Genomic DNA, 15,398 nt, shown 5'->3' on the forward strand with positions numbered 1-15,398 from the left:
TCGCCTGTATAACACTGGTTGGGACTGGGGTTGGTATTCTGGAAATATAATTGTTAAACATTAATATATATAACAGAGTATACATATATAGCATACGAAGTATATATTGCATACGAAATGATTAAATCCTGGCGATACTAATCGGGATTAGACAAACTCATGAAATTATTGTTTTGTCATCGATCCTCGATAAGTGTACAAAATTGGAACTAAATTTATATTTAAATTTATATTGATTTATATGGGTCAAAATCGAGTCTAAAACTTACATCCAAACATACAAACACAGGTGAATAATAAATAAATAAATAAATAAATAAATAATAACAGTGTGTTATAAAATCTACTTACTGATCAAGGCCCAACCCAAGGTACCTCTTGTTGATCGTTTCAGAATACAATCTCATAGATGTGGTGATGCTATTGGTGACCCAGTAGATCATTACGTTGTCAATGAGCTTCTCCTTCGGGAAGCGCTGCGTGAGACCGCCGTCGGGTCGCGAGCGGTACTCCGGTTTAGTCCAGGTGGAGAATTTTTCTAGAATGTACGCTGCCAATCCTGCTGGAGTGTCGGCAAGGGCTACGCCTGAAATAAGATGAAAATGCAATAATCTAATGTAATAAGGTACATGCAATTTCACATACAACGAATTTTAAGCATAATTTACGAGAGCTGAAAAATATTGTTTATTAATAAAGTAAAGTAACTTATAAGCTGTTACTCCAATAAATATGGTCTATAATATATAATAGTAATTAAGGTTTTAGAGCATGATGTAGGAAATTATCGGTTCACTATAAACATGTGAAAAAAAAAAGATTGAACCATAAGATTGAATCCCAAACAAAATTTGACCAAATTCTACTTTCAACCAAATTCGTTGCGTAGACCCCATCTTACCAATAGTATCTGGTTTAGTAGCCTGAATGTGCAAGTATCCCGTCTCCTGCATCAGATGGCTGAAGCGTTCTCCCAAAGGATACAACCTGTCGGCCACATCGGAACCGACCACTAGGGGGGGATATATTGAGCCCAAGACACGAACTATCGAAGCCCATCGATGAGTCATCATGGATACCATATTCGTGTGGTAGCCCAGCACTTCCTGAAATTGTAACAATTCATTTAAAGTAGTCACACTTATAAAATTTCTATTTCCTAATTTGTCTTCAAAATCGATAAGTTGAGGTTCGAGACCGGGGCGAGCGTGCAGGAAATAAATTGATTTTTCAATTTATCTGCACATGTGGATTACATCACCACTGCTTAAATCGGTGAAGGTAAACATCGTGAGGAAACCGTCATGTCCAAGAATCAAAAGTTCGACGACATGTGACATCTGCCAAACCGCACTTGGCCAGCGTGGTGGATTATGGCCTAAACCCTCATAGGAGGCCTGTGTCCCAGCAATGGGAACATATATGGGCTGATGATGATGATGATGAATTTATCATAAGGTCGAAATTTTCCATGTATACTAATTAGGCCTTCATTTTGATACTAGTTTCAGCACTTTAAAATGACCGAGGATGTTAATGTAATATTAATGTTTCTTACATTTGGGAAGAAGGTTGTCATAATGCTGGTAATTATTGCGCCCCAATCTCCACCTTGGATGTAGTACTTCTTGTAACCGAGTCTAGACATCAGGTTTCGCATCACAACAGCGACCTTGTCAACTCCTAACCCAGGACGAACTGCGGCCTGTAACGTTTAATGAAATACCTACAAATTCGATACACAGTAAACTAAATATGTACATTATTTCTGAAATACCATACATTCGTTTACTGAATTACAAGCATTACAATATTTAATGTTTAAATGTACATGACTTTCGACCGATGGTATGATAGGGACCTATCATGGTATGATGGTATGATGAACCCTAATCTTAAAGTCGTTACCATAGATCAATTCAGTGTTTGATACAAGCTTAGGGTTCGATGAAAAAAAAAAAATACAATAAGCAAAGATTGCTTCAACACTAGATGAGTTGATACATTATTAAATTTATTCAAAGTGTAACTAAATAACACCAATTTTATTTATTTATTTATCACACCAAATAGAACTTGCTATAATCACATTATATTATAATAATTTGTTAGAGTTCTTTTATAAAAAAGGAATACAAAATTAAAAACTATTTCATACAAAAGAAACAAAAATTTGCTTATCATAGCTTATTTATAACAATAGCAAAGAATGTTTTATTGTGTAATCCGTTAATGGTACGGAGTTTATCTAAATATTTTAATTAACATAAAGTTCCTTAAATACTATCTATAACTAAGTGTAGAAAATAACTTACACTAGAAAAGCCATAGCCAGGTAGACTGGGTATAATCAGCTCGACTGCGAAATCACTGTCCTTATTCACAGCAGTGAGGAGCGGTATAGCATCATAGAACTCCAGGAATGACCCTGGCCATCCGTGCAAAAGCAGCAGTGGCACCACCTCTTTACCTGCTGGTACCTGATTGAACGTTAAATATTATGTAGTTGAAAATTCCGTAGCTTTAAAATTAAAGAGTCTTGTAGTGTACTTAGAGTCGATTTTATGTCACAATGCGGCATAGAGATATGATGTTATGTTATAAAAACGACTAGGTTAAATATAGAAGGGTTGGTTGAAAAATTGTACGTGATATTGGATCTATTAGCATTCTTATTTCATTTATTTTCTTGATGTGATTTCAAATCAGGTACACCCTTCCTAACTTATTATTTAAAAAGCTATCAATCGAATCGATCTTTATACTTTACCTCTGGCGTTACTCTCACGAAGTGTATATTCAAGCCCTGAATGTTTGTCTTGTAATGTTTGTATTGGTTCATGTATTTTTCACGGGCGCTGCAATACAAATTAGATACATTAAAGAATCAATGGTAATTGTTACAGAATTTGCAGTTCCTATATATACGACAAATTTTCATTGAAAGAACTTCAAAAAATTTAAATCTTTACAGCGTAGACAAGGAGAAAATATCATAGTAAAATTAAGAACTTTCATACATAAATATAAAGAATACAAACCTGAATGGATATTCCTCCGCCCAGTACTTCAGCCACGACTCCAGCTGCTTGCTGTTGAAGCCATATTCGAAAGCTATTCCTTCTAGCGGCGGAGTCAGCGGATGGCGGTCTCGTAGACGATCCTTTATGTCTTTGACGATCTTAAAATTAAAATAAATTAGTTACACACTTTTAGCCTAATAAAAAACCATTATATTTTAAGACTATTCAACAAAACAATCTCTTACCAAATTACTAAAGTCTACTTGGAAAGGTACGATACTGTCATTGTATTTTGATTTGGCTAGCTTGGGCCCCCACCACTCTTCCAGGTCGATGTCTGGTAACGGAGGGGGGCTTTGGAAGTAGAAGTATAGTATTGGTGCAGCGACACCCGCCAAGGCACTAAGGAGTATCAAGCGAAGCATCTAGAAAAAAGATAAGATACGTATAATAAGACTCCAACTTTAACATTTATCATTTTACTTCGTTTAGAACCGCTTTTGGACCATTTTTTATTCTATTCTTTATATATTATTAAGTTTCGAATCCCGTAGTAGTCATTTTGAACTAATCTGTCGGAGTAATAGTGTTCAAAATGATGGAGGCTTTTAGGCCATAGTCCATATCGAACCATTGACCTATATTTTGGTACCAGATGCCTGTTAGTCGCGATGCTTTCTTTTAGTAGCAACCTACAGTTATGACGTAGATTGCATGATGATGATGATGATGGTGTTCATCGTGATGGAAATGATAGGTAAGTATCTATAAATACTTATTGTAAGTGATGGAAGGTTATAACAAAGTCAACTAAATAGAAAACTCGTCGTCAACGCATCAAATATCATATAAATTCATTAGTGTTTATTTAATACTAGCTGTTCGCCTCGGCTTTGCTCAGAGTTTTTTTTAAGATTTTAAAATTTTCGGTATCGTTTATATATATATCGAATACATATTTATCGATAAGGCATTTATTTTATAAGCAACGAAAATAAAGTAATGATATATCATCAAACGACAGAAAATAGCTTGTAGCTCTACATATAAACCTAAGAAATTACTATAAAAACCAAAGCTATTTATTAAATCACTCTATTTATTAAGACAAACACCATCAAAATCTGCTGCAATTTTCTATACATATTGACACAGACGGCGGAAAGTGAATTCCTAATTTCCATAATATTTTTGATATAAATATAAATTAAATATTGTAGGAATGGCTGGATACAAAAATTGCCCAAAAAAAACAGCAGAAACTCAAGCTCATATATCAAACATACATTCGAACAAAATTATTTTAAAACTAAACTTAACTAAACAGTCAACATAAGTCTATATGTAGTACTAGTATAAAAGCTTATTATATTGCTTTAAAATATTATATTATTAGAAAAATAAAAACAAAAATCTTTATTTGTTTCCTCATCCATAAAAAATTATTGTATCTATATAAATTTATATTTTTTCTACGTATTTACATTTCATTCATCAAAAATCATTAATTTAACGCGGTATTATAGTATTGTACTATAGGATCTGTGGTAGTAGTAATCTTTTTGTGAACGATCTAGATTCTAGACTACTCATAAGTCCGTTAATCGAAGTCGTTTGTTAAAACCTAACGATGAGGTGCCTAATATAATATAAATATTTATAAACTATAACTTACGATTATAAATCAATTGTTTTTTGCTATCTCGCTTTACCTCACCAACTCTCAAATAGAGCGACAGGGACAAAAATACTGATAACCCACACCTGGCTAGCGTTCACTCTATATCACCTTACAATTCAAACTGAATCGCTTCTATCATATTTGTTATCAAATTGTATAAGAATACATAATGGTGAATGAAAATTTTTATGTGAAGGAAAATGACCATTAGCACCGAACGAATAAGGTGAATTTTGGATACTTCGAACTTACGACGTTTCGTGCATAAAACTTTTTAAGCATCCGCACAAGACCACGTATATTTAAATGAAAAAAATGCTGTGTCACTGTCTAAAACATGTTTCATTGTTTTCTCGGTATTCTATATATATCTTAGGTACCTACTGAGATTTGTTAGGTTTGTTAAGCCTAGGCAAATGGCAAAAACGCTAGTTAGGACATTTAAAGATGCATTGTGCGTTGCGTTATTACTATCATAATAAAATCTTTCGATGGATGTATGGATGTTAGTTACTCTTTCAGGCGAAAAAAGCTTATCGCATGTGTATAAAATTTGTTACAGAGATAGACGAGAGACGCCGCGAGTGACATCTAGTTCGACTAGCTGTCTTGCTTAATAATAAGTTGAATCGGACTCTGAATGTAATAAAAAATAATTATTTAATGTTTAGAGGCAAGGATTCCTCTAGTATATAATACTAGGCAGCGCTGTTTATAAAACAACATAATATTTTTACGATAACAGATACAAATCTCATTATAATGATGATATATCTGTTACATTGTTACCCTAACGAACGATGCAAAAAAACTACAGGGTATAATTAAAACAAATTTTAGTCGCTCCGATTCTGTGTGGTAAGTGAATATACGAAAATCCTTGAATGCAGTTTCCTTCCTTCCATCCTTTCTTCCCAAAAACAATGGGGTGTTTTGATCAGGTTTAATAGATATATATATCTGTCTGTCTATTCTCTGACTTCGCTATTTTCATTGTTATTGCTATCATCTCTCACTAGCGCTATCTTCGAAAATTTTTAATCTCTATATCTTAATACTAGCTGCGCCCCGCGGTTTTACCCGCGTAAGTACCGTATCCCGTAGGAATATCAGGATAAAAAGTTGCCTATATGTTATTCCAGTTGTTCAGCTATTTACGTACCAAATTTCATTGCAATTGGTTGAGTAGTTTTTACGTGAAAGAGTAACAAACATCCATACATCCATACAAACTTTCGCATTTATAATATTAATAGGATAAGTGGACTTTGCCATATAAAAATGACTTATTATTATTGTTTTCTAAAATTAATAGATTATAGTAAACTTCTCTCTCTTTTATGTATTTTTTTGTAGTTGTGTAGATTTAATGCAAAAATATATTTTAAACCAAATAGCTATTCGCAGTATCTTATTTTTCGACATCGTCTTATCATGAGGCTATGTCGGCACCAGCCCCCGAAGCGCCGCTAGCACTCCGCTGACGTTCCCTGCAGTCGGTGAACACGCGAGATGACCGGCGGGTTCAGGGCTGGCATGTCTTCTGCGAGATTCTGGAGAATATGCTATCGTTATTATAGGGAGGATAAAATATTGCTTTAATGGATTATGATTGGAACGATAAGTTACCTCTCTTTTGAATACCAGCTGATGAGAACGGATTATAGAATCCATAATACCTACTATTAGTTTTATGTAGGTATAAATACAGTGATTTTGAGTAACTAAGATTCAATTTAACACGTAAATATACTACTTATATATATATAATTTGAGATTTCGAACTATTATCCCTGAACTAAACTGATAAAGCCACATCCTTAACCTTATTACAAAGTAGATGCGCCGCGCGGTTTCACTTTATCTACCTACGCACCAAATTTAATTGCAATCGGTTCAGTAGTTTTTGCGTGAAAGAGTAACAAACACGCACACATCCTTACAAACTTTCGTATTTATAATATTAGTAGGCTTAGTACTTCAAATATTATGGAAAATATTAATCCACGAAGTTAATAATAAACTGACTACTGTTTGCAAAACATTGATAATATAAGATTCCACAATCCTCTAACATACTCTCATGTATAGTGTACCTCTAAATTATTATATTAATTTATAGAGCAGTTTCTTATCAGTCAATTTCATACCCCAGAAATGTTAAAAAACTAATGGGATATTCGCAAGTCTTTTACGCATCCTTATTGCAATAGACATAAGGATTAAATAAAACAATGAGAGGGTTAGCGCACTCCGCCCTCGCGTCTCATTGGTTCAAAACACAAATCCTGTAACCAATCGGAAATCAGATCGTCCACCCCCATTCGAAATTTGAATATTTCTATTTATTTTATTTCAGTTCCAATTCGACCTTTCATGGGGTAGGATCTCGCGCGTATTCTGCAGTACAAATGTTATAATTTTATTGTTTCTAACAATTTGTGAGGGCTGTTTCATAGTGACTAGTGTTTATGCCCACCGTGACAAATAATAGTGAGGATAAAGGTTGTTATTAACAGCGTACTAAGAACATAATTCTGTAATCATTTACTGATTCCCTGAATTATTTTAAGATACACAAAAAATTGGGATAAATTAAAAAGTAGTGGTTAGATGATTATTAACTCTAACATTTATATTGATAAATCTACTAATATGTCGCATCTGAATTCCTCAATCGTTATAGAATTATATTATCAGTAAAAAAACTAACATTTTTGGGATTAGAAAACATGACATTTTCGAAAGGTCGGGTACGGTCAAAGTAAATCGATGAAAATTACAAATTTCTAAAAAAAATCAGTTATTAAGTGAGTGTAAGGCTAATTATTAATTTTTTTGACATATTCTATGAAAACAAATAAATTAGTAAACAAGACGAATCGGCCAAATTGATTTAAAACTTTAAAATACTGCGTTTAAATAATAATAAATTTTCCGACACTACACCCAGCTTTGAACATTTAGTCCCAAAGAAATTTTATGAACTATAATCTTACTAATATAAACGCGAAAGTTTGTAAGTATGGATGGATGGATAGATGTATGGATGTTTGTTACTCTTTCACACAAAAGCCTCTGATGTGATCTGCATGAAACTTGGTACAGAAATAGATTATAGTCTGGATTGAGTTAATCTACATTCTAGACGCGCAAACTTAGACATAGCATCACAAATATCCCCTTATATTATTTATTTGTTAGAATCGAAACGACTGCCCTTATATTAATCCTAATCATCTTCGTCATTAACTCGCTCTAATAAGTTTCTAGTATTTTTTTTTAAATATACTTCAGGTAACGCCGCGTGCAATAGTCGAAGTGAAGTTGAATGACACCAATTTAAATTTACAGATAATAAAAATACAATGTGACAATTTTAAATTAATTTCTATTTATATTACCGGATGCTGCTATCGCAGGAAATGTTGCTTCTCTTGAGTTTTATATATAATAAATTGTGTTCATTTAGATGAATCATATGCCATAGTAGTATGGGTATGATTAAAAAATTTAATAACATCCTTTTTTTAGAAATTTAAGACTTTTTAACAGAGTTTAAACGCGATATTTTCATTATATTATTAAGCTGACGTTTCGAACACTTTACAGCGAGCGTGGTCACGGGGAGACTGTTAAAAAGTATTTAATTTCTAAATGTATAATACTTGGGTAAAACCAAACACAAGAAAATACTAATAGCCTTTTTTATTATTGTGATAGTATGTATTAGTTAAGAATAGATGCGATTTCAAACATTTGACCTGAATCTAAAATTTGAGTAGTGGTACATGTCATTATTTTATTTAAAACTAGCATTCTGCCCGTGGCTTTGTAGTCACGGGTAAGATAGACTCGGGGCGTTACCGACAAAGTTCCCCTTCCCGTTAGATTTCCGGGATAAAAACTATCCTATGTCCTTTCTCGGGTCTAAAACTATCTCTGTACCAAATTTCAACCTAATCGGTTTAGCCATTCTTGAGTTATAAATAGTGTAACTAACACGACTTTCTTTTATATATAAAGATGATAAGGCATAACTAATATTTATAAATAATGCGGTGGATTTTGTGAAATTGTGAGTTTCTGGCGTTGTGTTGTAGAGATTACTCCCTATCTCTGGATCTATTGAATTGATTTTTTTATTATTTTACCAATACGTTAACTATGAGTTTTAACTGAAACGACTAATGTAAGAAATTTCAATTTTACATTATTCATTTGTGTTTTGTCATTTCTTGAAACTATGAATTAAAACAATAAATCATAAATAATTATTTCTAGTGTACAATATAAATTATCTGTGATAAACAACATCTGATGCCTTTTCACAAGACTTAGCTTGTCCACACGGGACAATAAATTCTCTAAGATCATCATCATCTAATCTAACAAGCATGTGTGTGTGCCTGTACACATGTGTGTGTGGGTTGCATGATATTTTACAATTGTTTTACGTTCCCTAGCGTACAAGAGCGCTATGACGTCAGACCAAGAGTCTTGTTCGGATGAGGAGCCAGACAGCGAGATGCTGAGCGATGATCTGTGCCTGCCCGATAGTGACGATGACAGGCAGTGCAACAGGACTACGCAGGTTTCAAAGTTTTAAGTCAAAGAACAGTAAACACCTTCAACCATACATATCACATACAAATTTTACACTATGAAGTATTTGGTTGAGTTTTTTTTTTTTTTATGTCATAGCGGGCAGCTGAGCTGGTGGTTCGCCTGATGGTAAGCGATCACCACCGCCCATAAACATTCGCAAAGGTAGTACCTCTGTGAATGCGCTGCCCGCTTTTATGGGATAAGGGAAAAGGAAAGGATTAATGACTGGAAAGAAGGAATGGACTAGGATGGGTGAGGAAAAGGAAACGGGCCTCCGGCTCCCCCACTCACCGTACGAAACACAGTGGCATGCCACTATTTCACGCCGGTTTTCTGTGGGGGTGTGGTACTTCCCCGGTGCGAGCTGGCCCAATTCGTGCCGAAGCGTGCTCGACTCCCACAATATGAGTGTATCATATCCCTACTAAATTATAAATGCGAAAGTAACTCTATCTGTATGTCTGTTACGCTTTCACGCCTAAACCACTGAATCAATTTTTTTTGTAATTTGGTATGAAGGTAGAACTGAACCTGGGAAAGGACATAGGATATTTTTTATCGCGAAAAAAATGGTAGAAGGAGTTGAAATAGGGAGATGTGATAGGTATAACCGAAATCCACGCGGGGAAAGCCGCGGGCGGAAATCTAGTAATTAATAATTTCGGATAAGCAAAATTGGAGCTTAGATTTATCCGTCATCGATAACCACCTAGGTATTCGAATGTCGCATATATAGCAACAGTTTCTCATTTGAAAAACACTAGGTTTCTGCTTGAAATGATCGATTCTCTTCTAGTCACACAATTGTAGGTCTTATAATCTTTGTTTTATTCAACAATATGCCAATTAAATAAAAAGATTTGTGGTTTATGTAGCATTGGTGTTAATCAAAATCGACTTGACCAAAAATTTTAATCCCTGCCCTATAAACAAGAGCATGTTAATCTGTATCTTTCCCACAAATGACTCATTTATTCCCAGAATCTCGCAGAGGACATGCCAACTCTGAACTCGTGTCTCCTCCGGCCACCCCGTAAGCTCTTCACCAACTGCAGGGAGCGCTGGCGGCAGCAGAACGTCAGCGGGGCTTTCGCAGAGCTTCGGAGGCTGGTGCCAACGTACCCTCATGATAAGAAGCTGTCCAAGAATGAGATACTTCGGATGGCTATCAGGTTTATAAGATATGACTTGCTTAACTGCGTCCAGCAAAGGCCCGTCCACTGAGTGGTAATCCAGACTGCTAGATCTGGAAAAAATTGTGTCAAATTCCATTTTAAATTGAATTAACTCGAGTCACAATCCTATCCATCAAAAAATATAATCTTTGCCATTATAATTGTAATAAGATTTCTGATAAGATAGTGTACATGCAGTAAAAATAATATAATTATTATAAAAAAATATAATTATGTAATGAAAGATTATCATCGCCCATGTAGAGTTAAAACTACCCAGATAAACGTAAAAACAATGATTTGTAACTTTTTTATTCAATATTCCTTATGTTACTGTAATTAAATAATTTATAAAGACGGTTTAATATCCGACTATATACTTTTTTGTATATGTTTTTCACTATTTCCATCAAGATATTCATATGTGCTGTTTTTTCACAGGTATATAGGCTTACTTTGCGAAGTACTGGAGTGGCAAAAGAACCACGGTCTACTCACGAACAAGGAGAATTCCGGTCTCGCAATCAAATGCGAATCTCCGTTAAGCCCTTTGTCCCGTCGGCTCCGTCTGAAAAGACCATACGAAGAAACCAGACGACCAGATGACGCAGAATATTCGAGATTCGGGAATGAAGAAAACGAAGAATTCAAAATGAGAACGCATTATAATAAAACCTTTTTCTTTGGTAAAGATTTGAAGGTTTTACGCAGCCAGTATTATTTGCAGACGAAATGGAGGCAAATACCGTTCAGGAATTTGACAGGGGAAAGGAATGGTAGTAATTTACTGATGATAGCGCCAGCTAAGGAAGACGATATTAATAGTAAGGATAAAAACGACGCAAAGGACAGTGGAAAGTAGAAAAGCAATGGATTAAAAAGATTGTAGTCATTATTGACGGATTTCATATAGAATGATGAAATTAATGAATCAGCTAAGTGTATGTACTTCCAGCTAATAACCGGTTAAATTTTAAGCAGTTTTATACGACTAAGTATTATGTTAAATCTATTAGCTAGTAGATACTTGTGTATAAATATCTTTTTCGTGCATTAAAAAAATCTTTGATCTCGAATAAATGGTCGAGAAAAAAGCTTTATAAATATTCTTAAACAAAGATATGACAAAATGTGTTGTTTTTGTGTTATAATTGACATATTGTTTACAATAAGTTTTCGTTTTATTTTTTAGTATGTGTAATTATTTATTTGTTAGTGTAGTAAACGGTTCTTATTAAATTATTGTGAAATGTGGTACTGTAATTTTTTTAATAGATACCTGCATAATTTTAGACATTACCTATAACATACGGACTTAAAATTACTATCTGTAAATTAAACTCAAACTCAAACTTAAGAGTCGCGTTAATTATACCATATATAACTCAACAACAGAAGAGCGGATGTAAATGGCGAATAGAATTAACTATCAGTTAGTATTTTTGGCTTTTCTAGACTTGATCATAGATATTCAACTAAATTTTTTGCTTTTATTGATAATACCAGCTAAAATACAGTAAGAAAATTATTTAATCCTTGCCATCCTAATCATGGTAATAACTAATTAGATAATCTCAAGAAGAACAATGAGACGAACGAGAAGTGTTAGAAACGTCGGGTTGATAATATACTGAATAAATCGCGTTTAAAATCCGTTATATATCTTTAATTTCCAAATGTACAATACTCCCGTAAAATCACACAAAAAATACTAATCTCATGAAATCATGCTTTGTCACCGATCCTTGATAAGTGTGTAAAGTTAGAAATAAATCTGTCCATTTAATCTGGGCTGATATGGAATCTAAAACACATACATACAGGTGAAGCTAAGGAAGCGAAATCAGCGTGACACAGCAATATTTTATAAATTTATCCATATTTACATATACTACAACATGCAAATAGCCTTAGGAATGAATTATATCGATATATAAACATTTTTTATATAGAGATTATCATATAAGAGTTATGAATGTTATATAATTTGATAACAGTTATTATCAAATCGATTCAGTTTGATTTATAAGGTGATACAGAGTGAACGTGGATCTGGTGCGAGTTGCGAGTGCGATCTGTTTTGTCTCTTTCACTCATATGATCATTGGTGAGGTTGAAGTGAGATAGCATAGGTTATTCGATTTCAAATCGTAAGTTAAATGGTATATATTTATTACACATTATCAAATAACATTATGTTATAGGGAAGAATAGACTCATCAGTGGTCTAGGTCAGGTACCAATGATGATTCAAATAGCGATATTTTTCTTTTAGAACATATAAAAAGTTTTTTTTCGTTTTGTATCATAAGTGAAATAAGAATCTCTTATTCCATTCGATTTTTTTTTTAATTTAATGTATTGAGTGGTATATTTTTAGTGTTTGGAATACTTTATTATTTTAGGAGATACAAAAAAAGCTTGAAGCTTATTTGTTATCATTTAGAAGGTATTATATTCGTTCTAAAATTAATTCTTATAAACATCTACAATATTTTATTTATATTTATTACAATAAGTTTAGAAACAACATAACAATTAAAGGATTAATCATTATCATATTCACAATAATCATAACCATTACCGTGACGAACACGACGATGAAAACTACCTTGACCATGACCGCGACTATGACCTTTGTCCATGACCATGATAATGACGATGGCCATAAACATATTCTTACTATTTTAGGTTGGTGTTATTACGTACTATTTTACTATTTAACCGCGTCAGTTGTGTTGTGTGTGCTCATTTAATTTGTAACTCTATCGTTAACAAATGAAGCAAAATACATTTGAAAACATGTTTTACAATTACCAATTTAGTATTAGCAAAGATATCACTATGCTGTTTAGTAGCCTTGTGTTAGGATGAGCGATCAATACAATTTTTTTCTTTAACAACTTCAAAGAATCTTTTCAAAAATGATTATATATGTGAAATTAAGGCCACTGGTCATTAATTAATCATGATGGATACTGATATGAACATCAGGTATAAGTTTAATCCACGGTGGTAACATAAAAAAATACCACGATGAAACAAAGTAGATTCAATAAATGATTATCCACTTTTCATTGATGATAATAATAAGCACATATGTCGGATTATTTTAGTTAGCTTTAATGGACAATAACAATATTTTGTGGGAATCAATAGGTAATTTTGGAAAATTTGCAGTATCAAAAGCGCAATAAATCTTAGCGTTTGATATATTGACCTATTATTAGTTTGAAAATACCTATTTTCTTTCTAGATGTTTCGCTTGATACTCCTTACTATCCTAATTGGTGTCGCTGCACCAATACTATACGTCTACTTCCAAAGCCCCCCTCCGTTACCAGAAATCGACCTGGAAGAGTGGTGGGGGCCCAAGCTAGACAAATCTAAGTACAACGACGCTATTGTACCTTTTCAAGTGCAGTTCAGTAATTCGGTAAGAGATTATTGTATTGAAGGATCTTCTTGAAAAATAACGTTTTTGAGTGACACTAAAATTTAATAACTAATAGATTTATATTGTATGTAGATTATTCATAGCATTAAAATTTAAGATCGTCAAAGATATCAAGGATCGTCTAAGAGGCCGCAATCCGCTGACTCCGCCGTTAGAAGGGATAGCTTTCGAATATGGCTTTAATAGCAAGCAGCTAGAGTCGTGGCTGAAGTACTGGGCGGAGGAGTATCCATTCAGGTTTCTCTTGTTTTCGTTATTGTTTGAGATTGAGGTTTTATAATGTATTCAAGTTAAAGTTAAGTATATTTATCCAGTAACCACACTGTTTACGAGTTAAAGTTGGTGATCGGTTTATGCGTCACCTCTGCTTAACGGTTTATTTAGGCCTGTAATTAATCAGGGTTCCCATTAAAGAAAATAAATGCTTTGATATATTATCTGTTAATTTCTTAATAAATATTGTTTAATTGAAATTTATTATTATTGTTTTATCTTGCAGCGATCGTGAAAAATATATTAACCAATATAAACATTTCAAGACTAACATTCAAGGATTAGATGTTCACTTCGTCAGAGTAACGCCAAAGGTAAAGTAAATGGATGGAATCCCTTTAATGGATGCTATAGAACTGTCAATGTATGTGTAATCAATGTCGATATTTAGGATTTTAATAAGTACCAAGTTACACAGGGTGTAGTTGACTTTGAAGTACCAAGAAAAAGAAATTAAATTGGAAAATGAATAACATTTTAAAATAATACGATTTATTTTCATATCCATTTTGTATCAACCAGGTCCCTCCAGGTAAGGAGGTGGTACCACTACTGCTACTGCACGGATGGCCAGGGTGCTTCCTGGAGTTCTATGATGCTATACCGCTGCTCACTGCTGTGAATAAGGACAGGGATTTCGAAGTCGAGCTGATTATACCCAGCCTGCCTGGTTATGGGTTTTCAAGTGTGAGTTTTTATTTTATTTTGTGTTACTTATACCACGCCACGGATGAATACTCACCAGCACCCGTAAATACCTACTGTTAATAAGTTATTATAGATGTATTAAATTCTGTCATTTAGGGTGCAGCCCGGCCTGGTTTTGGATCTGATAAGATGGCTGTTGTAATGAGAAACCTGATGTCTAGACTCGGTTACAAGAAGTACTACGTGCAAGGTGGAGATGCAGGCGCCATTGTTGGCAGTGTTATGGCTACCTTCTTTCCAAAGGTATTTGTGAGATTATGGATGCATTCAATGAAAAATACAGTTTTTAACGAAAAAGCAGAAAAAGAATCTCCGTTAGTCAGATTTTCTATAAATGGAAGGCGCTTATGAACGGCGCTATAAAATCCATTTCGTCAATTTTAATTTAATACATTTTGTCAACGACATCGTATCCATAATAATTAAAATGAGTAAATAGTAGTTTTTGTCACATTAACAGATTTTTTTTTTTT

At 33.7% G+C, this 15,398-nt stretch overlaps 3 protein-coding genes across 4 annotated transcripts in view; 2 read left to right on the forward strand and 1 right to left on the reverse strand.

The window, feature by feature from the left end:
- Window positions 1-4,814, reverse strand: part of LOC119836777 (juvenile hormone epoxide hydrolase-like) — a 19,694-nt gene extending 14,880 nt beyond the window's left edge. Inside the window, exons 1-5 of one of the 2 annotated variants that reach the window (XM_038362240.1) lie at window positions 4,699-4,814; window positions 3,269-3,448; window positions 3,042-3,181; window positions 2,771-2,858; window positions 2,316-2,480 (exon numbers count right to left, since the gene is read on the reverse strand). In XM_038362240.1, coding sequence (XP_038218168.1) covers window positions 2,316-2,480; window positions 2,771-2,858; window positions 3,042-3,181; window positions 3,269-3,448 — 573 coding nt within the window. In that variant the 5' untranslated portion in view covers window positions 4,699-4,814. The remainder of the gene's footprint in view (window positions 1-2,315; window positions 2,481-2,770; window positions 2,859-3,041; window positions 3,182-3,268; window positions 3,449-4,698) is intronic. The other variant, XM_038362241.1, reaches the window with a different exon arrangement.
- A 2,256-nt stretch (window positions 4,815-7,070) lies between these two features.
- Window positions 7,071-11,647, forward strand: LOC119836722. Its single transcript, XM_038362158.1, has 4 exons — window positions 7,071-7,209; window positions 9,171-9,298; window positions 10,294-10,484; window positions 10,929-11,647. The coding sequence occupies exons 1-4, from the start codon at window positions 7,176-7,178 to the stop codon at window positions 11,347-11,349; spliced, it is 774 nt and encodes a 257-aa protein (XP_038218086.1). The 5' UTR covers window positions 7,071-7,175; the 3' UTR covers window positions 11,350-11,647.
- An 861-nt stretch (window positions 11,648-12,508) lies between these two features.
- The window catches only part of LOC119836637 (juvenile hormone epoxide hydrolase-like), a 5,374-nt gene continuing 2,484 nt past the window's right edge, over window positions 12,509-15,398 (forward strand). The window contains exons 1-6 of the mRNA XM_038362021.1: window positions 12,509-12,649; window positions 13,744-13,923; window positions 14,042-14,181; window positions 14,444-14,531; window positions 14,740-14,904; window positions 15,022-15,168. Coding sequence (XP_038217949.1) covers window positions 12,647-12,649; window positions 13,744-13,923; window positions 14,042-14,181; window positions 14,444-14,531; window positions 14,740-14,904; window positions 15,022-15,168 — 723 coding nt within the window. The 5' untranslated portion in view covers window positions 12,509-12,646. The remainder of the gene's footprint in view (window positions 12,650-13,743; window positions 13,924-14,041; window positions 14,182-14,443; window positions 14,532-14,739; window positions 14,905-15,021; window positions 15,169-15,398) is intronic.

The sequence above is a fragment of the Zerene cesonia genome, chromosome 25 (assembly GCF_012273895.1).
Source record: "Zerene cesonia ecotype Mississippi chromosome 25, Zerene_cesonia_1.1, whole genome shotgun sequence".
In the NCBI taxonomy this organism is placed as follows: domain Eukaryota; kingdom Metazoa; phylum Arthropoda; class Insecta; order Lepidoptera; family Pieridae; genus Zerene; species Zerene cesonia.